At 38.4% G+C, this 24,524-nt stretch overlaps 2 protein-coding genes across 3 annotated transcripts in view; one reads left to right on the forward strand and one right to left on the reverse strand.

The window, feature by feature from the left end:
* ZCCHC14 (zinc finger CCHC-type containing 14) overlaps nt 1-8,864 on the forward strand; it is a 111,594-nt gene extending 102,730 nt beyond the window's left edge. The window contains exons 11-13 of one of the 2 annotated variants that reach the window (XM_031950169.1): nt 1,079-1,219; nt 1,299-2,780; nt 4,996-8,864. In XM_031950169.1, the coding sequence (XP_031806029.1) occupies nt 1,079-1,219; nt 1,299-2,780; nt 4,996-5,000 (1,628 nt within the window). In that variant the 3' untranslated portion in view covers nt 5,001-8,864. Of the gene's footprint in view, nt 1-1,078; nt 1,220-1,298; nt 2,781-4,578 lie in introns of both variants that reach the window. The other variant, XM_031950168.1, reaches the window with a different exon arrangement.
* Nucleotides 8,865-9,949: 1,085 nt separating this feature from the next.
* MAP1LC3B (microtubule associated protein 1 light chain 3 beta) lies at nt 9,950-20,532 on the reverse strand. The gene is made up of 4 exons (XM_031950170.1): nt 20,232-20,532; nt 14,312-14,367; nt 12,237-12,343; nt 9,950-11,757 (listed from the first exon to the last, which is right to left on the reverse strand). The coding sequence occupies exons 1-4, from the start codon at nt 20,269-20,271 to the stop codon at nt 11,583-11,585; spliced, it is 378 nt and encodes a 125-aa protein (XP_031806030.1). The 5' UTR covers nt 20,272-20,532; the 3' UTR covers nt 9,950-11,582.
* Between the last annotated feature and the right edge of the window lie 3,992 nt (nt 20,533-24,524).

Consider the following 24,524-nt stretch of genomic DNA (forward strand, 5'->3'; position numbering starts at 1 on the left):
TTAGTAGGGGTTCTTAAAGGTCCTTAAGCCTTTAGTGGTTTAAGTAGTCAAGTTAAATAAGTCCTGGGCAGTCTAGGACCATCCAGTAAGAGGTGAAGAGGAGAGTGCATCTTGTATTATCTGTCATTTTTATTATATGACTGATTAATATAAAATAAACAATAATTAAAAATAGTAAATAACTCTCCCAAATGTTTCTTTTTTTTCCTGAGGCAATTGAGGTAAAGTGACTTGCCCAAGGTCACACAGGAAGTATTAAGTGTTTGAGGTCACATTTGAACTCAGGTTCTTCTGACTTCAGGGCTGGTACTCCTAGCTGTCCTCCCTTCCCTCTCCCCCCACCTAATTGTTTCTAGGAGCTAATGTAATGTTCTTTTCCACCCCTACTTCCCCCCATCTTGTGTCACCTAGTTATTTCTAGTTAGAAGTAGCATCCCCAGAGTTTCATTTCTCTCCAATTGACTACCATCAGTTAATTACCTGATCTTATCTGTACTAACTTTGAGGAAATGAAAAATACATCTTTATTATCGTAAGGTAGTATTCTTCCACATGATGGAAAAAGTTAATCTTTTTACAAAATGAAATCTAAGAGTAGTTGAAATGTTGTAGAAAACCACTACAATGTAATTTAAATATATGGATTAAGATTCTATCTTAATTCTATACCATTTAAAAATTCACACATATAGGGCAGCTAGACAGTGCAGTGGATAAAGCCTTGAAGTTAGGAGGACCTGAGTTGAAATTTGGATTCAAGATACCTAATAGGTCCTAACTATGTGACCCTGGGCAAGTCACTTAACCCCAACTGCCTCAGCAAAAAAACAAAACAAAAAAAAAAAAAAAACACACATTTCTACATTTCTAGACATATTCATATGTATGTATTTTCATATCTTTTCAGTAGTCATTGCTTTAAAGGGCTGTCTTCTATGGTGTTCTGCTTTATCAAACTTCAAGAGAATTTGGGAACATTTAAAAGTAAAGAAATTGTCAAGTTGCATTATTTAATGCATAGCCCACAAACTGGCTTCTGCATGATTCTTTAGTCTGTGATCAATCTTTTCTTCTCCAGAGCTACGTGTGGATGTGGAACAACCAGCTCATCAGATGCCCCGAGAAGGCAGCTCTTCAGAGTATTCTAGTTCCTCTTCTAGCCCAATGGGGATCCAGGCTCGAGAAGAAAGCTCTGACAGTGCTGAGGAAAATGAGAGACGTAAGGAATCCAAGCAATACTTAAATTTGTGTTGACCTGACTAGTGAAGCTATATTCATAGGTCTGTTTCCATCTCTAGGTTTAGAAATTCACTTGGAGGGTTCAGATAAGGAGAAGCCAGTAATGTTACTGAATCATTTCACTTCAAGTTCAGCCAGACCCACAGCTCAGGTTCTACCAGTGCAGAATGATGCAGGCTCAAACCCGTCCGGCCACCATCCCTTGCCAGCACAAATGATGACAGCAGCTGCCTCTCACATAGCTCCTATTCGAATGCTAAATTCAGTACACAAATCAGAAAGAGGAAACACAGACATGAAGCTTCTTTCATCTTCTATGCACTCACTTTTGTCTCTAGAAGAAAGAAATAAAGTTGCATCTGGACCAAGAGGCAGCATTAAAGTGGAAAAGAGTTTTGGAAATACAATGATGGAAGTCTTACCTGCATCCTCTCCCCACCAGCCCATGCAAGTCCTTTCTGGGATTCCTGAAAGCAGTTCAGTATCACCCACAGTTTCCTTTGGTCCTCGGACCAAAGTTGTCCATGCTTCCACTCTGGACAGAGTGATAAAAACAGCCCAGCAGCCAGCGTTGGTTGTGGAAACGAGTACTGCCGCTACTGTCACGTCTAGCACTGTCTTCCACGTAGCTCGTCCACCAATCAAACTTCTGGTCTCTTCGTCTGTTCCTGCTGATTCTGCAATTTCTGGACAAACATCCTGCTCAAATAACGTGCAGATAAGCGTGCCCCCGGCAATAATAAACCCTAGGACTGCCCTGTACACAGCCAACACCAAAGTGGCCTTTTCTGCAATGAGCAGCATGCCAGTGGCCCCGATGCAAGGCAGCTTTTGTGCAAATGGCAATACTGCCTCTTCCAACAGCCACCCATCGACTTCATTTGCAAACATGGCAAACATGACCAGCTGCCCTGCCCCCAGTTCTAGCCCCACACTTTCCTCTGTTACAGAAAATAATTTCTATAGCAGCAGCAGCAGCAGCAGCAACAGCAGTAGTGGCTCCACAGGAACCATTCCTGTACCAAATCAGAACCATCACCACCACCACCACCATCAGCAGCAGCAGCAGCAGCAGCCACCACAGCAGCAGCAGCCACCAGGGTGCATAGTGTGTACTTCCTGTGGATGTAGTGGGAATTGTGGTTCAAGTGGTATGACAGTCAGTTATGCTAACTATTTTCAGCACCCATTTTCAGGACCTTCAATGTTTACTTTTCCCTTTCTGCCCTTCAACCCCCTATGCAGCAATGGCTACATCAACACACAACAGTACAGCAGCGGCACAACTTTCCCAGTGGTTCATTCTCCTTATAACAGTAACTTAACCCCAGACTCTGTCCTGAGTGGTCAGTCCACATTTGCAGTTCCTCCAATGCAGAACTTTATGGCAGGGACAGCAGGGGTGTACCAAGCCCAAGGAATGATGGGAAATAACAGTTCGGGCCACAAAAAAAGTGGAAACCTTTCTTGTTATAACTGTGGGGCCACCGGTCACCGGGCTCAGGACTGCAAGCAGCCACCAATGGATTTCAATCGTCAAGGTAAAGATTGACAGTTGTAGCATTTTTATATTGGGCCTGGTTTGTCTCTTAAGTGCATTCAGATTCTCTTGGTATAGAAACCTGTTTGTTAGGAACTCATTACTTAGAAAAACATTACTTTTTTAGTTTTACATTATTTCCTTTTCTTTCTTTAAAAAAGTTGACCCAGTGACAATAGTAGATTGGAAAAAAAAGTTACTGTACAAAGTGTTAGTTTAAAAACCATTAAGAGTAGCCTCTGAAACTCATACAGAGGCATTCTTTCAAGTTAGGCTATATTTTGTGGACCATTTAGGTGAGAGTGGGAAATTTTGAGCCCATAAAATTGCCTGACCTTTCTTCTCTAACTTGTGGAATTAGCCTCAAGGTATGATATATTCCGACTTAGACCTAGAAGTGAAGACATGGAGTACCAATTTAAAAGGCTCTAATTGCAGTGCACCAAAAACTACAACTTGAAGGTGTTTTTTTCCTCTCATCCTTTTCCCTTGCCCTTATTTTTGTTCATTTTTCTACTTCTTGCCCTCTCCCCTTCTGCACTTTGATCCTTGTCTCCCTCACCTTGCCTCCATTTTTCTGTAAGACTTAGGTCTTAAGTCAGGAAACCTGGATTCATATCCTAGCTATGACACTAATTCATTGTGTGACACTTGGGTCAACTTAAGCTATAAAGAGAATTAGGAGGCTAATCTCTGCAGTAACTTCCAGCTCCAAGAGTGTATCTGTGTCGCCCTTTCCTTGTAGTTAAATTTTCATCTCCCTCTCTTTATCTCCTCACCTGTCCATAAAGACAATAAATAGTTGTGATGTATTTATTAAATAGTTTTATGTTCTGTTTTTTTAGTGAAAAAGTGCATTGGACTGGGAAATTAGGAGTCACGGGCTCTAGTCCCAGTTCTGTTGTTAATTCATTGTGTAACCCTTGAGCAGTTAGGTTCACCCAGGATTATTTCCTCATCTATAAATGAGGCAGTTGGATTAAGATGATCTCTAGTACCTCTTCTAGCTCCATAATTCCATGATTCTTAATCTTTGAAGTTGGAGTAAATCATTTTCTCTTTAAAAACTTTTTTAATATGGGTCTTAATTTTTTCACCCCTACTGGGACCCATAATATACTTTCCCTTCTCTTCATTTTTTCCCTTGGGTACTTCATCCTCATTCTTCTGGCGGCCTTCTTTTACTGACTCTTTTAGGTAGTGTACCAGAAGATAGAAAAAAAATCTTAAACCAATCTCTGTTTTAGCCATTTCAGTAAAAAGTTAAAAGGAAACAATTGTTGACATTTGACTAAAGGGTTACTTGGGGATTTTCTGGGCATTTAAAATTTACTCTACCATCTTAAACCCCTATGATCAAGATACTGACTTTGTAGGGTAGATGCATGCAGTCTTTTCTAGAACAGTAAACAAAACTATTTCCAATTTTATTAGACCTTATTTGCATTTTAACTAAGTATTTTTAAGGATTCTCCAGAATGCCAGATGTAATTAATTGGATGCCTAAACAGACCCAATACCAGCTATGAGAATCTTTCTTGAAGCTTAGAAAAAGCTTATTAAAATGAGGGTAGAAGCAGCTGTTTTATCTTGTTCAACATTATTAAAAGGTTTTGTTTTTATAAATTTGTAAAAATAAAATCCACTTTTTTTTTTGGTGGGACCAAGTGATAGATATTGATTTCCAGCACCAAGGTGAGGAGCTTGGCTGCTGTGCAACTACATTTTGACAAATCATTTGGTTGTGATAATCATGCAGTGATTCAAATTTGACCCTTTTTTTTTCCCCCTCTCTCCAGGTACTTTTAGGTTGAAATATGCCCCTCCAGCAGAAAGTCTGGACTCCACAGATTGATATTTTTCTCTGGCAACAGAACACTATTAAGCCATGGAGACATAAGGAAAATTAAATACAAAACTGAGAAGTCTAGTTGCTGTTGAGCTTAATATTTTTAATCCAAAGGTGCTTTACTTTACTAGACTGGATAGAAAAAAAAATCTAGCTTAGGGGTACATCATACCCAATTTTATTGATTGCCAAAATCCTAGTTTGGAGCTTGATGTCAGGACTTGCCTAGTGGGTATCACAGATGGTTGGTGAAGTTTACCACCTACATTCTTTGTTGCAATGCAAAAAAAAAAAAAAAAAAAAAAAAAAAACCACAAAAAAAAAATCCACATTTACTGAAGAGCATTGCCGTAATTGGTCCTTCTAGGCTGAAACATAATTCCAGGGCAGCTACGTGTGATCTGAATTGAGAGCCGGAGGTTGAAGTTTTCAAAGTGGAGTTTCGCCAGTCGGACTCTGACACCCCTGGGCTAGGTAAAATGTCTACTTTTTTTTTTTCCTAAAGTGGTCAGGCACTAATCTCTGGGATTTTTAAGGATTGCACTACAGAAGAATGTAAAATGATTTAAAATCTCTGCAGTTCTGGTAGACAATGTTAACGCGTATTGAGACCAGTGCAAGAGAAAGAAACGACCCACACTTAAAGAATTGGCACCAGCAGGCTACATGGCCGACTACACAAATAAAGCAATCTTATATTTTCCTTTCCCTCTGTAAAACATGTGTGGCAGTTTCAGTCCTTTCTGTTCATAAATGTACACTGTCAACACTTATTAGCTAGAAACCGCTGACCAGCAGCAAAATGAACTTAATTTCCTAAGGGTCCAAGTCCCAGAGACGCCGGGGTCATAATGGCTCTGAGAATACCTTTTTTTTTTTCCTAACACATTAAACAGCGTTGAGTCCTGTTCCTATTAGACGTGGAAACCATCTTTCAGAGACATATTAACTACACTACTTTTGTAAATGAGTTTGAAACCAACCTGATGCTGAACACTGTTAGCAGACTTTTTGCAAGCCGTTCTTTTATGTAATGCTGACTTCTACTACCCCAAGGCTTACTGCTAAAGGATTCAGAGGTGTTGAGACAGATATTTCAACAATAGTACAATTTCATAATTAATGAGCAAAAGACTTTAAAGTTTTCCTGTCAACCTCTTGTTACTTTTAGACTAGTTAATTGTTTGCTACCTAGAATGTATCATTTGACTTGATAAAATTTGAAAGAAGCCCCCACTAAATGCACATAATTTTGTAAGTGAATACTATATTCACCATGGATTCCTAAATTTTTATCCATTGGAATGGTAACATTTGGTTTGAAAGTCAGGGATTAGAAAACAAAGATAATTTTCTGCTAAAATAGGACTTAAATGCTCAAAAACCTCTATTATCACCAACATGTACTGAGAAGGCAAAGTGCTGTTATCCAAGGGTTTTCCATCAAGTTTATGTGAAAATTTCAAAATGTTCAGCCCATTTTGAAAGGGTATTTCAGCCTCAGAACAGAACACCATAGAATTGGTTCCAATGTAGAGGCATTGTAATAGGAAATGGCAGTGATAACTACACTCGTTTCAAATTTTTGGAGGTCAGTTTCCCAGCTTCATGGAAAACCAAAGCAAAAAGGTTGTTTTATTTGAATTTGTGAAAAAATAGTACATACAAGATTTTATTAATTATTTCTATGCAATGTAGAAGCTACAGACCTCTGTATTTTCAGCTCTATGCTACACCGTATTACAATACTGAAATAATTGTGATGTTTGCTAATGCTTTTGAGGATGTTTCATTGGGTCTTTTGGGAAAACTATAAAACTTAAATGTGAGAAGGATAAGAACTAACACAGTGCAACTTTGCCTTAAAAGAGTTCTAGACAGTAGGAACAACTTGTCATGCTGTATACACTATGTTAAAGGAAGAGTTTTCAATGATGTTTACGACTTTTAATATTTTTGAGGGCCTTGTACAGTGGCCTGGATGTGTGCTGGAAGCCAAACTTTTTTTTAAGCGAATACTTCAAAATTGTATTTAAGTAAACCCTATTTTCAACAGTGTCATTCATTGTTGGAGACTGTCTCATAGCAAAGAAAAATGTTCATTTATGTAAGTTGTATTTTTAATGGATAATATCGGGGGAGTCAAGTGTCTGTTGCCATTCTGACTTGTTTGGTACATATTAACCACTTACCTACAGTTCAATCCTTTACAAAATTAAAACTCTGATTTGCAAATTTTAAATTCACAAGTTGAGCAGCTCATAATTGTTTTCCAAATTAGTTCAAGTAGCCATTTTAAGAAAATCTTGTGTTTGAAAATGGGTTTACAATACATTGTGTCAGATGAGGACATTTTAAGTTAGGAAAATTTCGTGAGTAAACAAAGAACTCTTAATGCAGAAATGGTTAAAATACCAGTGTTTGAGAGCTTTCCCAAAGCAAATCACTGTTTTGTGGCTTCAGAGTATTTGTCAGCAGTATTATGAATTTCTGTTGAGAAGCCAAAATTAGATAAACCCATACAGCATTTTTGCATTTCATTAAGAGTCTTTACTTATTAGGCACAGATCATCTTTAACCCTTTCCGTTTCTTAGTATCTTGCTTTAAATTGTGGTCTCAATCTCAGAGTGGCTGAAACAACCAGGTAGGTAGTTGGTAATGCCACTTCTTTGTGTATGTCTGTCATGTATTAAAGAAGCTTCAAGCACCACTACCCCACTCCACTTATTCCTGACCCTTTTCTGCTCTGACAGGCAAGCAGGGTGGGAGGGGTAGTGGAATGTACAGGTTGAAGTAGAATTCAGTGTGGGATAAAACAACTATTTAAATACTTTTTTTTAAAGGAAGAACAGTTAACTACCTTATGTTCTAACTTTAAATTCATTGTAGTATAGAAAACTAGAAAGTGTTAAAACTTTCTGGTTATTGAAGAGTACTAAGTACATGGGAGCTAGCACTTCTACAAATTCTTTTAAAACACACACACACTTTATGATTAGAAATATTGGAAATAAAACCAGCATTGTGTGTACCCTACAAAAGATTCTAGGAGTCAAGTTTGTTAATAGAAGGCTTAAAATAGGTTCAGTATTTTTTATTAAATATTTAGAACTCTAGATTCTTTATTGCAAGAGGTCAACATGGTTCATTTACACTACAAATTGTATGTATTGAGGCACAGTAGTAGTAACTTTACCAAAATATCACTCAGCTATATCAAGTCATTAATCTTTCTGAGCACAGTATATAGGCTTCCAATCCTTTTTTTAATAACTTGGATTACTATCAAGCACCTGCCAAAAATTTGGTTGTGAATAGTTCCCTGCCATTGTCATCCCTGATACATAAGTGGCTTTTTTTTCAATGTTTTGGCCTTGCTAGTTCTACATACTGATATAACTGGTGCCATTAATGTCGGAAAGTCTTAAATTAGTAGGGGGAAAACCCCTAACTCGATTTTCACCAAGAAAAATAATCCTTGTGCATAAGTGAGTTTTGTTGTCCATAGTTGTTCACTGTGGATTAGTCCCAAAGAACAAATCAAATAGTTTACATTGAAAGCCATGGATTCTGAAGGAAGGCTTAATTGTTTAAAAAAAAATCCCAAGGGTCTTAATGAAAATGAGCATATTGAACTGTAACACTTGCAATATTCATATATGTGCATATATATGTGTGTGTGTATATATATATGTATGTATATAAACTGTGCTGGTTTGAGGCCAAAGGTAAATGTTACTACAATATTAACTTTGAGGGAATGGAGCAAAGGTAATCAATCCCCAGATGTAACCACATAAAACATGTGTATTGTTAACAGCCCTCATCAAATTTTCTACATGTTTATAAGTTCATACAAATAGCAAAAGGCATTTGGTACTGAATGTGAAAGCAAACCTTATGTACTCAAGTACAAGTTAAACTTCAGACTCTTGGACATAATTTTATGTTAGGAATGAAGGAAAATTTTCCCATTTTTGAGCCATTATTTTGTCACTTCTACAAATGCATGTAACTTTATAAATATTTTTTAAAAATATAGTTTTGTAAATATTTAATATTCCGCTAATTTGATTTTGAACTGTAAATGTCAAGTATTCTGTTATTGGGGTTTTTATGTTTTATTATACTTTGTTAAAAAGGAAAAATTGTACATTTTTAGAATGTTTTTATGAGTAAATTTAATGTACTGAAAATAAAAATTAAAAACAGGTTTAGTGTGCCATTGAATAAGATCTTATTTTGAAAAAAGACATTTCAAAGTCTTCAGGTCATTGAGTCATTGACTCCTAACAACTTTCCTATCTTAGATTTTTGCAAGTGGAATGTTAATTAACTGCTTTTAAATATTAAACAGAATTTTCAGTAGAACATCTTTGAAATCTAGGCACACATATTAGCTGAATTATTACTGTAGTTGATCCAAGATGGCTTGAGGTCAATGTATATGGTCAAGAAAGGGTATGTATGACACAAAGCAAACCAGTCTTCCTTCTTCCCCTCCCCCATGAGATGCTGCCTACTGCTGCTTGTTGTTTATATAATGTAAAAAGTAATTTGACTAAGGAATGTTAAGAGGCCTTGGGAAATGAAATAGTCTAAAAGTTTTCTAAAAAGCAGTAGTAGAAAAATCTTTATCTTAAGTAGCCTACTTACTATACTTGGTACATATTTCCCCATCTCCCTCAGGAAAAAACCCAATGAAAAAAAAAAAAAAAAAAAAAAAAGGAAAAGCCAGTTATGCTGTTTCTGGACTCAAAAAGTTCCCTTTCCAAAACTAACATTACTCAGAAATGCCTAGCTATCTATGGGCCAAACCAGACCAAGGGCTTACTTGGAGGTTAGAGTGGGGCTGAAACATGGGGAATAGCATGATTAGTATGGAATTCAGTAATCAGTGTACTTTTATAGCTACTTATTTATTATGGACAGCCAAACTCTGCGATGATCATCCTGTGGGACAGAATTATGTGATTCAAATCAGTTTTAACTGGGCTAAAACTAGTTGGGCTGTTTTAAACTGTCTACTAATGTGTCTTACTAGGTTACTAGAACTTGTACCAGATTTTCCATGAGCCATTTTCTCATTTCAGATTAGTCAGGTAAGAGCAGTAGTGGTGCTCCTTGTGTGTACCTAACTTCGCTGTCACTCCCACCTCCAATTCCCCACTGCTTTTGCTATTCCAAACTACGCAGTGATCTTGACCCTTTTACTTCTCAAGTGTTCATTCCTTGAACAACCCTGAATCAGACATCCAGCTCAAAGGGTGTACTTTTTACATATTTGGTGGATAGGATGTGACATTCTAGAATCTTTCACTTTAATCCTCTTATTAATCCCATTGTATGTTTTTTTTTATCCTTCTGATCAACATTACTGTTTTAAACATCCTAGAAATAAAACTACCACTCAGTTTAATTTGGGATATAATTCATCCCTATCCACACTGTATTAAATTAAAAAAAGCAACATATTTTACAGGAACCTTACTGATCACACAGCAATTACAAGATTGATGTCAGGTGTTTTGTTAAACATGAACATCTTATACAACCTAACAAGACAGGTTGATTAAGAATTTACATAGCAGTAAAAACAGTCATGAAAATTTAGCACTATGGACAGATGCATGCAGAAGGTAAACATAGGCAAACAAGTTGTATACATTTATTAACTATAGTGCCAAGATGCAATAATATTGCTTTTTTTCCCATTATGGTAAATAACTTTCACTAAAAGTTGTAGATATTTCACACACATCTAAATCATACAAGGGTAATTTAGCTGATCTGCTACATACATACTTCAGTCCAAGTGCCGTAACAATGAACTTTCTGTGGTACTCCATGAAAATAAGTTGTCAACACCCCATGCAAGTAGCAGGAAGCACTTAAATAATTCTTTACTCAAGATATTAAATAAACTGACATTGTTGAAAGCAGCTTTACCCCTTTGCTACATTCTCCTTTACAAAATGACATGCACGTAAACTCAGATGGGTTTGTATGATAATGATAACAGTAATATCTGAAGTATGCTTACACGGTTAAAATTTTAATAAAGTATTTTAGTGAAGCAGTTACTTTTCCACTTGAAATAACAAATCAGACTATAGACTTAACCCAAAAGGTGCAAGGAGTGCAAAATGAATTTTAATGCTCCAAAGTTCTGGGATGATGTAGTAGTTTCTAACAGCATCAGAAGAGACTTATTCTGCTGCACCTGTTTGACAGTCTCTAAATCAGAGCAAATCCATAATATAAGAAACACCATCCCTTTGTGATCAAGGAACTTTTTGGAAACCAAGCATTAAGAAAGTGAGATTCAATTTACCCATAGAATTCATGGTGTTTCTGTATGACTATATAGAAAACAAGTGACAACAAGGAAGTTGCTAGTTAAGTTGGAATCTATGCATCAATTCCAGAATAAGCTACTTTTTTGCCCCCCATTTACCCTGTTTTGCTGCAGCCACTGATAGTAAATGGACTTAAAAAAAAATAATAGATATGACATTTGACAAGCCTACTTAAAGAGAAACCTTCCTATAAAAGTAGCAGTTTCCCTACATTACTAAATGCTTAAAGGTTACCACTGGAATTGAAATTCCCATTTTAAAAAAAATTTCACTACAGCAATTCAAATGTCCATTTTATTGGCAACTTAGAATGCAAGTTATGTTTCTAAACCTAAAACTTAAAAACAAGATATCCTAGGTGAAAAAGGAGTTTCCCAAAGCTGTATTGTATATGCTTTTGGAAATGAACATGTATTATTACATATGCATGTAATACAAGAGACAACTTACTAAAAACCCCTAAGGTGGTAGGTAATACTTCTATTTTGGTGAACTGACTGTGATTAGATGAACTGATCAATTTCAGTTGGTAACATCCCTTTTTTCCTGGATGAGGGCTTAAAAAATTCTAGTATAGAGGCTTTGTACTAGATCTTACACTGAAGATTTCTTTCCAAATGTCTCCTGAGAGGCATATACCATATACAAGAATCCATCTTCATCCTTCTCGCTTTCATACACTTCAGAAATAGGTGTCGAGACGCTCACCATGCTGTGTCCATTCACCAATAGGAAGAAAGCTTGATTAGCATTCAGCTGTAGGCGCCTTCTAATGAAAAAGAACAAAGGCCGATTTAAGCATTTTAAGAATTTAAGGCCTTTATATAACTCCTAGATCTAAACATGTGGCCCACAACACTTCCCAACCAGTGCAGCCTAAATCAGATTATGGATTAGTGACACTATTTCTATTTGAGACAACTTCTCCAGGTTTCAATACTAGTGTCAACATCAAGTGAGAATGGGGGTGGGAAGGGTAGAGTAAGAATGACAGAAAATTATGTCTATGGCCCAAGAGATTCAAATATGCATCTTTTTGGCCCAAAGGTAGTCAATTCTTGTTTATCAATACATCTATTAACTTTTAGTTCTAGGATTGGCCTATACCTAGCCTTCACTTTTTCCCTTATATTGTCAAACTTATTTTAAACTTTATAAACATTAGTAAACTGCAAATAGAAAACTAGCAAGCACATATTTGAATCTTAACTTCTAGAATATAAAATGTGTAAAAGAATTACTGAATACCTAATTATTTTGATTAGTTCACTCATGTTGACATGATCTGGTACAAGGAATTTGGTTTTATCCAGTACAGGAAGTTGTTTCTCACCCTTGTATCTTTCTATTATCACCTAGAAGGGAAAAAACACAGAAAAATGTTTTTAAAAAGGTAACTGTATAATACTTTTGGTATCACACCAAAAATGCTTTCTGTATTTTGTGAAGATTGATATCTATAATTAACAAGCACATATGGTATATACCATGTTCTTTTGTCAAAGATAGAACAAGGATATTGCCAACTAAGTCAAATTAATGACTAAGACTGTCTTCTTAAGGAACTGCTGCAAATACCCTATCATTTAAACACTTTAAAAATTCTTAATGAGAATTAATGAGGACTTCATTGAGAGAAACAAAATAGCATTCACAATAATAACATAAACAGGCCCTTATGGGTACAAGTGTGCTTCCCTAGGGAAAAGCCTTTTTACTTTGTAAACACAGAACTTCAGAAAAATGTGGAACTAAATTTGAACAATCAAAAATTACTGGCTGGCTCTAGTCTTCTCTCCCATGCAAGTCAAATCACTTCCTAGTCAAATACTTTAAACTGACTTGTTAAGGAATTCTCCATAGTGAACCTCTGCTTTTTCTAAGTAATAAAATAAACTGAAATATCTCAGTGAATGTAACAAGCCTTCTATCTGTATATTTAGCATATAAAAGAGTTGAGAAAGATCTAGATCCAAGGGCCCAGATACAGCAGAATGGAGGGTTGAGTAGACAATATCTAAGCTCTTTGGAATAGCCAAATCTCCATATTTGGTAAATTAGCCATGACCGGTTATCTCTAGAAGAATCCAAAGTCACAAAATGTTCCAAGTAAATTTCTCCTGATGCATCTGTCCATAGCTTTTTATTTTTTAAATAAAATCTTGCACTTAAAAACAGGAAGAAAATAAATCAATGCTTTATTTCAACAATCAATACTTTTTTCCAGAATTAAGCCAAATTGGCCATTCCACAGCATCAAGCAAAGACAAAAAGGGGAGGGTCAACTGGAAAGATAACATCCTGAGTCAAAGAATAAATCTTCAGAAAAGCTTGGTCTATGGAACCATGACCACTAAATCAAAGGAGTGCCACATAACTACTCTATAAAGGTGAAATTCACTTCCAACAATCTACAAATAGTTCCCTAATCTGTGACTTTAGTAAACCTATCCAAAAATTAGTCTTCACCTGGACCACTTCTCCCCAATATCATTGGCCATTTTGCCAAGAATCAAGTCAAGTTCACAGGAATATATTCAAAAACAAAGTTTCTGTAACGTAGTAAGGTGCTGATTCAAACAAAAGGCCATAATCAATTCAAAGAGCTCACATTTTATAAACAGATTCCTTCCCCCATCACCTTTTTGAAAACCAGAATAGCATTGTGTTTTAACATTTTAACATTCCTATTTTCCACATATACCAAGAGATTTTTCTATCTTGATAAGTACTAAGTACTAAGAATGAGTCAGAGACCACTGCTCATAAATATCCTCCAATTGAGTGCAAATTAATCCAAAATTAAGACCAAAAAAAAAAAGGCCGAAATAACACTGGGTAGGATGTAGAAAACATTCCCTCTCCATCTCTCCCTTTCCTTCTCCCAAACCCTCTTCCTGCATGAAACAAATCAGGAACACAACCCAAAGATCAGAAGGCCAAAGGATAATACTATCTCAAAGTTTTGATTTTTTCTAACCACAGCTCTAGAGAAGGGAGTTCAGCACAAGAATTCCCTGTGCTAGAACCTGTAAGATAACAATGCCTTTTCTATGTAGCTCCTAAAAAGTAAAAAAAAAAGTTGTTTAAGCAGAAATCCTAGTACCTCACATCAACAGTCTACCAGTCCTTGCCCAGATTTTCCTTACTCTAATCAGAAGTGAAGCCCCAGAAATATAAACATAACTACATCAATGGTGAGTATTTATCTAAAAATTATGAGATAGTAACATGTCCAAAATAAATGGTTAAATGATAAATTCTATCTAAATCACAACTTTGAAAAAGCATTTTTTCCCCCTCCCTAACAAAGCTTTACTTACCGGTATTTTAGTAGGATGCTGCTCTCTAATGAGTCTCACATCTTCTACTCTTTGTTCTGCCAAGGAGACAAAAATCATTAGTGCCATGCAATTCCAAACTGGATGGAAAACACTATCAGTATCCATAGAGAACACATTCTATCAAACACTTTTCCCCTTTTTTCCCCCCTTTTCTGATCTTTCCCTCACCCAACATGAATCATATGGAGATATGTAAAAAGTGAATGAATACATATAGGCAAAATAAAGTTTGAAATGTAAATAGGGAAGATTTCATTTAAAGTGCTATGTTCAAAATATACAAATATTATCTTTAATCCCCTATCCATACATGCCTAGCCCTGAAATTTAGTCTTCCTACCTGTTCTATGCAATGGCCAACAGGCTAGATTTTCCAGACATCTGTATATTTGACATTGGAGACAAGCAGTGTAAATAAAAACAGGTGATAGGCAAAGTACTTGTACTGTAGAACACAAAATGGAGACCATTCAAACACCAAGTATCAGCTTCATCTCCCTACAGTGTTAGAAGAATCCATCCTAAATTTCATAAGTTCAAAGAAATTTTTCCTCCTGCTGTTCCTAGTTTTCTTAACAAACAGCCCTTAAGAAAAACAAGTAGGAGAAAGAGGAAAAGGCATAAAGAAGCTAATTAATATTTGGGTTTTTAAATAGTTTTTGTTCCAATAGCAAATTAAACCAAAATGTGTGCAGTTTGCCACCATGTCCTCAAAATGATATCAAAATGGTAAATTTCTGATCTCAGATACAATTGCTAGCCTTGGGACCATCACCTCTGAAGCACATAAAAGTAGAAAGAGTCAATGACATCATGGAAATCTTTTATATCTAACTCATTACCATTTGATTTTTTTTACATTTTTACCAGCTTTGTTCCAAAAGTATCCCCTGGAACAGCTCACAAAAACCTTTTAAGCCAAAATAGAAGTTAAGGCAGTACTATACCACTAACCTATAGATAGCATTTTAAAAAATGGTCCTCAGCTTAAGAGGTCATAAAGGAAAGTGGAAAAATACACTCTACATCCATTCTAAAATAGCCAATATGTATTTGATACCCTTCCCTATCTCTGCTCTACTTAAGCATATTTCACACCCCAAAATTATTAAATTAATTATTAAAGTTTCATTCAAACTGCTATACTCCTAATTCAGTGTCTCAAGAGGTACTTAAAAGGATGTTGGTTATACCATAAATGTTAGAAGTAGGAAGCAAAAAAATTATGGGGCAAGAAAATCAAAAGGGACTCTCTAAAACTAGTTTCCTGACCTAGAATGTCCCTAGGATGATCTCCCCCCACCTTCATTATGAACTTACAGAGTTCTCTTCCAATATATCCAATATATTCTGAATGGTTACAAAAAGTTTCAAGATGCAGGGTTGGTTGGTTGGTTGGTTAGATGGGGTGAAAGGCAGGGCCAGTGGCTGTATTCCAGTCATTTAAAAATTACACATGTAAACATATCGTGAGTTTACTTAATCATGAGTTCCCAATTTTATCTCTTCTCCCTCCAAACAGATACAGGTTTGTGGCAAGCATGTAAAAACATTTTCAAATTAGTCACTTTGGGCAAGACGACTTGAATTAAGTGAAACATAATATGCTTTCAGTCTGTATTCAATCATTTCCCTCCCCCCTCCCCCCCAGGGACTGATGGATACTATATACTTCATTAATCCTTTGGGATTGTCTTGGATCACTATATTGCTGAGAATGGCCAAGTTGTTCACAATTCTTCACTGAATAATATTGCTGTTACTATATACAACATTCTCCTGGTTCTGTTCATTTCATCATGAACATCACTCCAGGTTTTTCTGAAATCGTCCTGCTCCTCATGCTCAATAATATTCTATCAGAAATCAGACCATTTGTTTTAACCATTCCGCAACGGATGGGCATCCCTTTTTTTTTTTTTAAAGGCATTTACCTTTTTAAGAAGCTGCTATGAATATTTGTGTAAATAGATCCCTTTTTTTGGCTCTTTAGGATGTAGACCTAACAGTGGTACTGCTGGATCAGAGGGTTTAATCCAAAAGTTTGATGGTCCTTCAGGCATAGTTCCAAATTGCTCTCCAGAATGGTTGGATCAGTTACTGTTCACAACAGCTGAATTTTTTGTTCTGCATTTTGCAATGTTAACCAAAATGTAGCAGAAAATGACTAATCCCCATTTTACAGAAGTGACTTCCCTCAAGATGGCAATCTTTTGCCTTCCCCGACTCATCTTTTATCAATACTCTGTTCACTACATCAATAACAAAAATCAACACTGTAGGACAGAAATACAACAAAGCTCTAAATTAAATCAGGAAAAGACCCTAATGTGAGAAAGCATATGCTTCCCTCAATTTGGCATAGTCAGGTTTCTTTTTTTTCTTCTTTTGGCTTTCAATGGAACCTTTTCAGGCCAGAATAATTCTTTACCAAGTAGATACTAGATCCTTTAAATTAAATCATTTAATAAAAATATCCCAAATATACATTCAACCAAATGTGCTCTCCAGTTAGTAATGTAGCTTCCCTCCATCTCTTTCAACCACCATTATCAGATAAAACAGGGACTGATTATTCATATTAAAAAGATTTCTTGCTTTAATCCCTACTTTAACAAAGGATTCAAGTAAAGTTTCCTTTAAATTCTCCTAGTATATCTGAAGTAGAATGAAATGTAGTTCATAAAGCTGTGTTACTATTACTTCACAAAGTGAGTTAACTCCCTATTAGGATCATAGATTCAGATAAAGCAATTTTGGGGATCCTCTCTAACCCTAATCTTTGATTTACACAAGATCAAATGCAAAGGAGTCTTATCAAAGGTTAAAGAAGCAAAATTCGAACCCAGATTCTCAGCGAATCCAAGGCTTGTTTCTACTAACTACACCAAGTGTTTCCCAAGCTCCTGTATATAGTCACTTGCTGGAAGAAAATATATCCAAAACATAACTGGGTGAGCTCAAATTCAATTACTCTTGGCAGCAGTTACTCCCAACCTGAAAGAGACTAATTAAGCCTGGAGCAGAAATCCATGCAGACATTTACATTAGCATCGCTGTTTAAGTATAACTAGTCTTTTACTAAGTAAAACAGGATACAATAGAAGGAAGTGGGAGTTATCAGTAAGTGTAGGTGAAATTTTGTTCATTCAAGTACAATTTATTAAATTGTTTCTCAGGCAAATTATTTTAGAAAATATTGGCATCAGAAGACAATTCAAAACTATGGTTTAAATTTAAGACCTGTTATCTTCATGAATATATAATTTGAGCCATTGACAAAGTATAGTTTTTGTTCTTAAATATTTTTGCCCAAGTTCTGGTACTTGATCGGCCATAAAGGTGCAAAACATCAATGATTCTGTACACCAGTTTTCTATCTCCATTAATATCATTCACTTGTGGGGAAACTCAGACTACAGCAATGTAGTGATCCAATCTTAGAGTTCAGTAGTCTGCACTTAAGTGTATTATTGGTCTCTTGAAGATTCCTCCAAGTTAAGGAATCAATTTAAGCCTGACAGCTACAAATCCCACAAAATTATCAGCCTTTGGATTCAAATTTACCACCATCAGGATTAAGGAAAAGCATTAGCCATTAAGTGATATTTGATACTTTAATACCATAAAGCTATTAGAAGAGCCTTTTAAGAAGTTCCAGAAAAATGAGCTATGGAACCAACTCGCTTATATATAGTAAAGGGAAAACTAATTTTCAATCAAAGCAAATTCAGCAGTCATTAAATTTTACTATGCCCAAATCACAATACAAAAAGACAAATTCCAGTCTCCTTGTATGCATGCTACAATAAAAATAAGATCTGTTTTGTAAATAATAAAGACTGCTTTTGACAGTATGAATTGCAGAGTAGTAAGTAAATGTTTGTTGGCTTATGTCCTGGATAAATTTAATACCTGTGATTGAGATTGCTGACAGGAGTGGGAAAGCAAAGATTTGAGAGCCAAAAGCTGTTGACGTTTTATGCTCCACCCAGAAGAGGGTGGATGAAATCTGATGGCTTTTCTTGCATGAGACTCGGCCCCAATCGAAGTCTTAGTGAAAGGTTGGGGAGGAAAGTAGTGGGGAGAAGCCATTTGAAGCCAAAGAAAATCTGTCATTCTGAAGATTCTTTCTTCCATGTACTAAGTAATAGCTCATAAAGGTCAATGAAGGTAATTTCTAATAAATGAAGTCATGTCTTGACCCAGCTAACTCACTCAGTACTTTAGAAGCTGTTCTGGGCTTGGCAGGCTACAATTATAAAGTTTGTTTTGTGCTTCAAGCACAAAAAAAATTAAATGCTTTGTAAAAGAACCTGCAACCGAATGCTGAGCTTTTCCCGAGTCTTCAAAATCATAGTAGACAAAAGTGGACACAATAAAATTCACTTTCTTTGTGGAGCGGAAAGAATACTTAAAGAGGTCTTCCAGCAGTATCAGAAGAGGGGACTTCCAAGGTCAAACAGTAAACATACTTATTAAACTCCTACCAAGTGCCAGACACTACTGTAGGAGATAGATTGTAAAGCTCTTTGGTAGGGGGTTATAAAAGATTCACATACGTTTTATATTCAGCATTGCTTCTAGTTTGACACAAATTACCTTCCTCAAAAAGGACTAAACTACCATTGTTTTTTCATCATTATTACAGCAAACATTGTAATCAAGACTTTTTTTTCCAAGTGAAATCAATTATGGCTTCTGGTTCCAGTCAAATCTTCAGGGAAACAGTATGGAGATACTACAGGAGCTAAAAATAAGAGCCCAATTTCAGACACAAAAGGAAAACAGCCTAAAGAGCTGTGGGTATAAGGATTCTCACAATAGCCACCACAGTACTTTCACAACAAAGCATCCTTAGGTAGGTAACAACTAGTGACCAAAACAAAGGGTTTATTTCAACCTCAAAAGTATTTCATCAGCAGTTACTCCACCTCAGACTGGTATCTACGATATTCCTACCACTTTGTCAAATTAACAGTTAATTTATAAGGAACCAAACTACCTGTTGAAAATCTAACCTGTAAAGAGGCTCCAAACCATCCTGTATTTAAGGTCGTTTTCACCGAGGCTTTCATCACAGAAAGCCTGGCAAGTTAACTTAACCTCACTGCTCGGGGTTAGAGGTGTCCAAATAGGAACAGGTGCCTCGGGGGCCACATGACATACAAAAGCACAAATTCGCATTATCTAGGTCGTAGTGGATTTGTGATTTTGTTCTAACCTTTCCCGGCGGCACCGAGTTCGGCGAGGAGTGACCCCTTGCCTTCCTGGTGAATAAGGGGTCAATGTCGCCGAACCACGTCCTCTGCTAGCCAAGGGCCAGACTCTCACTCTTGGGGACAAGAAGCTATCCCTGAACCCGGGGCCCAGCATCTCGGGACCGGCACCGGACGCTGCGAGCAGGCCGGAGAAACGGCGGACCCGGCCCGGCTCCCCGGTCCCGGGCACGTCCACGCCCCGACGGGGCTTTCTTTGTCAACTTCCCAGCCCCGCAGGGCACAGCGCCAGGCCCGAGGGCTGACATCCGTCCCACCCAGCGCCCACCAAGCGCCTCCGCCGGGAGACCCCGAGCGAGCGCCGCCCCGGACAGTGCCGCTTGGCGCCCGGCCAGCCTGGCTTCGGCCGCCCCCGGCCTGGGGTCCCCACCCCCCGAGGCGAGGGCAACGGCCGTTGGGGGGGGGGCGGGGGAGCGACGAGGAAACTCGAGACTTGAAGGGAGCAGCTCCCGGGCGCGGAAGCAGCCCAGGCCCAGCAGGGCGCGGATCCCCGCGGCCGGGAAAAAGCGGGCAGGGAGCCCAGCCGGCTCCGGCAGCGGCCTGGGGTCCCAGAGGTGCGCCCCCCCCTCACCGCCCCCGGCCGTAGGCCTCCCGGGTTCCGGGGCCGCGGCGGGACCTACCGAAGGTCCGGCGCTGCTTGAAGGTCTTCTCCGAAGGCATCGTGCGGGGCGGGGGAGGACCGGGGGCGGGGAGCGGGCTTCGACGGGTCCGACGGGGCCGGTGTCGGCGGGACTCTGGCGGCGGAGACCAGGAGGAGACGGCAGCCGCGGAGAGGGAGGCTTCTGAAGTGCCCCTCCGGCCGCAACGACTTCCCTTCTGTCCCCGAAGCCCCGCAGCCGGGTCAGGTGATCCCCGGCGCGTCACAGAGGGGCGGGGCTAGAGGGAGGTCCTCGGGACCGCCATAGCGAGCGTGGCGGAACGCGAGCGGGGAGCAGCGGGCGGTTGTGCGCCTGCGTCTGCGCGGCTCTGGGCAGCCAGTGCGCGTGCGCCCGGGGCGCGGGCTGCGCTCGGCCGGCCCTGAGCTCGCGGCGGGGGAGGAGGGGCGCTGGGTGGCTGGGTAGTGATCGCGTCGGGCGGGGCCGCTGGCGGTCCGGGATCATCTCGTCCCCGCCCCCCTCCGCCAGACCTCCGAGATGGCTTTCTGTGGGCGAGCCCGCTCTGGGCGCTGGGGGTGGGGGCCGAGGCTGGGGGGTGCGAGACCCCGCAGAATTCGCATCCGCCTCGGACGGCCCGGGCCTGTCACTGCACCCTGTGCCTCCGGAGGAGGAGGAAGTGGCAGAGGTTCGGGGCTCTCTGCCCGGAGACGGGACCGAACGCCTGCGCGGCCCTCGCTGTGTGCGCTGCGCCCAGCGCCGGAGCTGTCGTCTCCAGTCCCGGGCAGGGGCCCTCAAGCTGCGGCCGGTGCCCCCTCCCCGGGGCCGGGAAGTGTCCAAGGCCCCCAAACCAAGTTTTGTTGTACTCTCGTCCGGGCCTGTGTGAGGGCCCCTGGTCGGGCCTGTGTGAGGGCCCCTGGTCGGGCCTGTGTGAGGGCCCCTGGTCGGGCCTGTGTGAGGGCCCCTGGTCGGGCCTGTGTGAGGGCCCCTGGTCGGGCCTGAGCTCCCTAATAATACCCGCGAGGAGGAGGCGGCACGAGTAACATTTCTGGAGAGCTTTGATCCAAAAACAGCCCGTCCGCTCACGTGCATCCTAATGGAGACAAGAAGCAGTAACTAACTGCGTCGACACAAGATGGATACAAAGTAGATAACTCACTATTTGGAGTTGGGAAGTAACAGTGACATTTCTCATTTGTCTCCCATAACCACAAATTTGAACGCGTTCCCTTGCAGTTAAAAAAACAAAACAAGAAAAAAAGGGAACCAAAAATTCTTTATGTAGCGCTTAAAGCCAATAATATATTATCATCCCTGTTTTACTGATGGGAATACTGAGGCTCAGGGAGGTCATATAATTTACCTCAATCACTTCAGCTGATGTAAAATTAGGAATTTGTATCCTTGGGATCCTAGAATTTAAAGTTGGAAAGAACCTCACAACGTCTCATTCCAGGATCCCTAGCTTTTAATGTGTCCTCGATTTTTTGCAGTCTGGTAAAGTATATGATCTTCTCAAAATAAAGTTTTTTAATGAACAAGATAAAACGCCTAACTAAGACTTGAAAGGAAACTATATTGGAATATATAGTTACCTATATATATTATATATATATAATTTATAATATATAATTATATATATTATATATTTATATATAATATATGATTATATATAAATATATAATATATATAATGTATATAGGTGACTATATGTTCCAGAACACACACATATATAAAATATATATAATATATAATATAATAATAATATATATAATATATAAATATATAATATAATATAATATATAACATATAATATATAATAATATGTATATATATATATATATATGTTTTTAAAAACAAGTTCACAGTCCCCAGATTCAGACCTCTACCCCCCATTCTTTGTTTTTTATTTACTTTTCTAGATGCACAGAATATCCTGTTAATAACTCAGTTTGCCTTACATTCTGCCAAAGGCTTCAAATCTGCCAATGAGTTAAGGGGATGTTGATCTCAATCAATATTTGTTTGAGTGGTCATGAGGGTGACTGAAGCAGGTGTTGTTGAGAGCTAGAGCTTGATATGACATCAGAGATGTCAAGAAACTGCATGGTGAGCCATCACCAGTCTGACTTTTGTTCTGCCACTAGACTTTAAATCTCTCTGGGAGAGAGAGGTCAGTGATTTGGGGCAATTCTGCCTCATTTAAATCTAATTCATGCAAGTCAAGATATCACCCTATGTTGTCATTAGTCCTCTTCTGAAAAACAAAGGATGAACAACAACCATTTCACAAGCGTATTTAAAGATATAGAAGCTATGAAGCAAGCAAAAATAAAGAATGAGAGTGAAGTGAGAGTGGTCGAGGAACTTGAACAGCAAGTAGGAAGATTTCACATCTGGAAGAAAATCCAAGATAACATAAACCCCCCAAAACAGTTGAAGTTTGAGGCCTGGAAAGATCACTATTGTCTAAAATTAGATCTAAATGTGTCACAATCATGAAATTTAGATCCACAAAAAGACCTTAGGGCATGCCCATCCTGGCACTTACTTGGTGCTGATTGATTATAAGATACTGTCCTCTTGTTATAAAAATGATACGACTGAGAGGCAAGGAGGGGAAGAATCTTGCCTAAAGATATAAAAGTTATTAATAATACAAAGCAATGGTAGTCATGAACAAAGAAGCTTTGACTTCAGAGCCAATTTCTTTTCATAACACAATACTAAAGTTTACCTTTTGTACCAAAAGTGAAGAAAGGTTAATTGAGCATAGGTCAGTTAACATTATAAAGAATCACATAAAGTCCTTAGTACTAATGGTTTGGATAATTTTTAGGAAGACAAGATGATGAAGTGTTCTTTCAGAATGTGTCCGAGCAAGCTTTTGATTATAGGGTCCATCCTCATATTGTGTGAGCTTTCTGGAAGAAAGGTACTATTTTTAAAAGATAATGATTAGGCTTTTGCTATGACCAATCTCTTCCTACTTGTGTTTTCATGAGAAAAACTCAAATTAACTAAAGCATGAAGTAATATGACTAGCAAAAAAACCAAAACCCAACAATCTCCCCACCTCCATCACAGGCAAGAGGAAGAGTACAAACATGAGACATTCAGAATAGTTAATTTTAAAGAAAAAACTAAATATTTTATTTTTTAAAGGATTCTGAAGTTCTTATTCTCACTCCCTTCAGAACAAGCTAATATTCAGGTAATTCCCAAGCAATATTTTACCCAAACTGAGAAGCATTCCTATTTGAAAAAACACAAAGAAAATAAGTTGAATCAATTCTTTGTTCTAGCATCACTCCTTCCATTTGGTGGTGTTCAGTTGTTCATGACTCTTCACGACTCCACAGGCCATAGCACACCAATACTGTCCATGGGGTTTTCTTGGCACAGATGTTGTTGTGGTTTGCCATTTCTTTTTTCTGTAGATGAAGGTAGAGATTAAGTGACTCATTCAGTATCACATAGTTAGTGTTTAGGCCACATTTGAACTCAGATCCTCTTGTCTTCAAAACCAGTGCTCTATCTAACACTGAGTCAACTAGCTGCCTTTTACATACTAATTTCCCACCCCCAAAAAAAAAATGTTTTATATCTATGTTATTTATACATAATTGTTTATCTATTTTTACCTTCAATAGACTTGAGTTCCTTGAGAACAAGAACTTTTTTGTTGTTGTTGTCTTTGTATCCCCAGTGCTTGACACATAGTAGGTGCTTAATAAATGCTTGTTAACTTGAGTGGATTTGACAGATCAGATTACTGATAGAAATAATCATACTTAGCTGTTCAGATCTCTCTCCTAGCCAACTGTAGCATGGAGATCCTGGGTAACACATCATTTCAAATAGCCATGACATCTCAGGTACAGTTCCCAATATGGGATGACACAGGATCACAGAAACTTTAAGAGAGCACCTGCTTTGCATTCTGAGCAAAACACACATGCTCCATATGGGCAAAACAATACCTCATCCCAAACAGATGATGGAGTCACTGTGGGTTTGACACACATTAACTCCACACCTCATCATAGCAAACCAATGATGTGTGCATAGCAGGTTTCACGTGGCATATGAAATAGGTTTCTTGACTTGCCAGGTGGCCCTGAGTCATGTCTTTATATCACTTTATTGATCCCAGGAATTATCATTTTATTTATTCTCATAATTATTAGAGGTTCTCTAAGGAACATCATTAACAAAGTGGAATGCAAGAATATTCTGGCTAGTTTTTTTTTTTTTTTAATATTCCTTTTCTATTGAAACTTTTGTTTAAAAAAAAATAATAGTGGAAAGAAGAGAAAC

This window comes from Sarcophilus harrisii, chromosome 2 (genome assembly GCF_902635505.1).
Source record: "Sarcophilus harrisii chromosome 2, mSarHar1.11, whole genome shotgun sequence".
NCBI classification, from domain to species: Eukaryota; Metazoa; Chordata; class Mammalia; order Dasyuromorphia; family Dasyuridae; genus Sarcophilus; species Sarcophilus harrisii.

Excerpts from the sequence above, each read along its gene's own strand:
- MAP1LC3B (XM_031950170.1), bottom strand. The coding sequence starts at position 20,271 with ATGCCTTCGGAGAAGACCTTCAAGCAGCGCCGGACCTTCG. Across the intron at positions 14,368-20,231 it reads CAAGCAGCGCCGGACCTTCG|AACAAAGAGTAGAAGATGTG; the intron begins GTAGGTCCCGCC and ends TCTCCTTGGCAG. Across the intron at positions 11,758-12,236 it reads GAACTAATCAAAATAATTAG|AAGGCGCCTACAGCTGAATG; the intron begins GTATTCAGTAAT and ends CTTTTTCATTAG.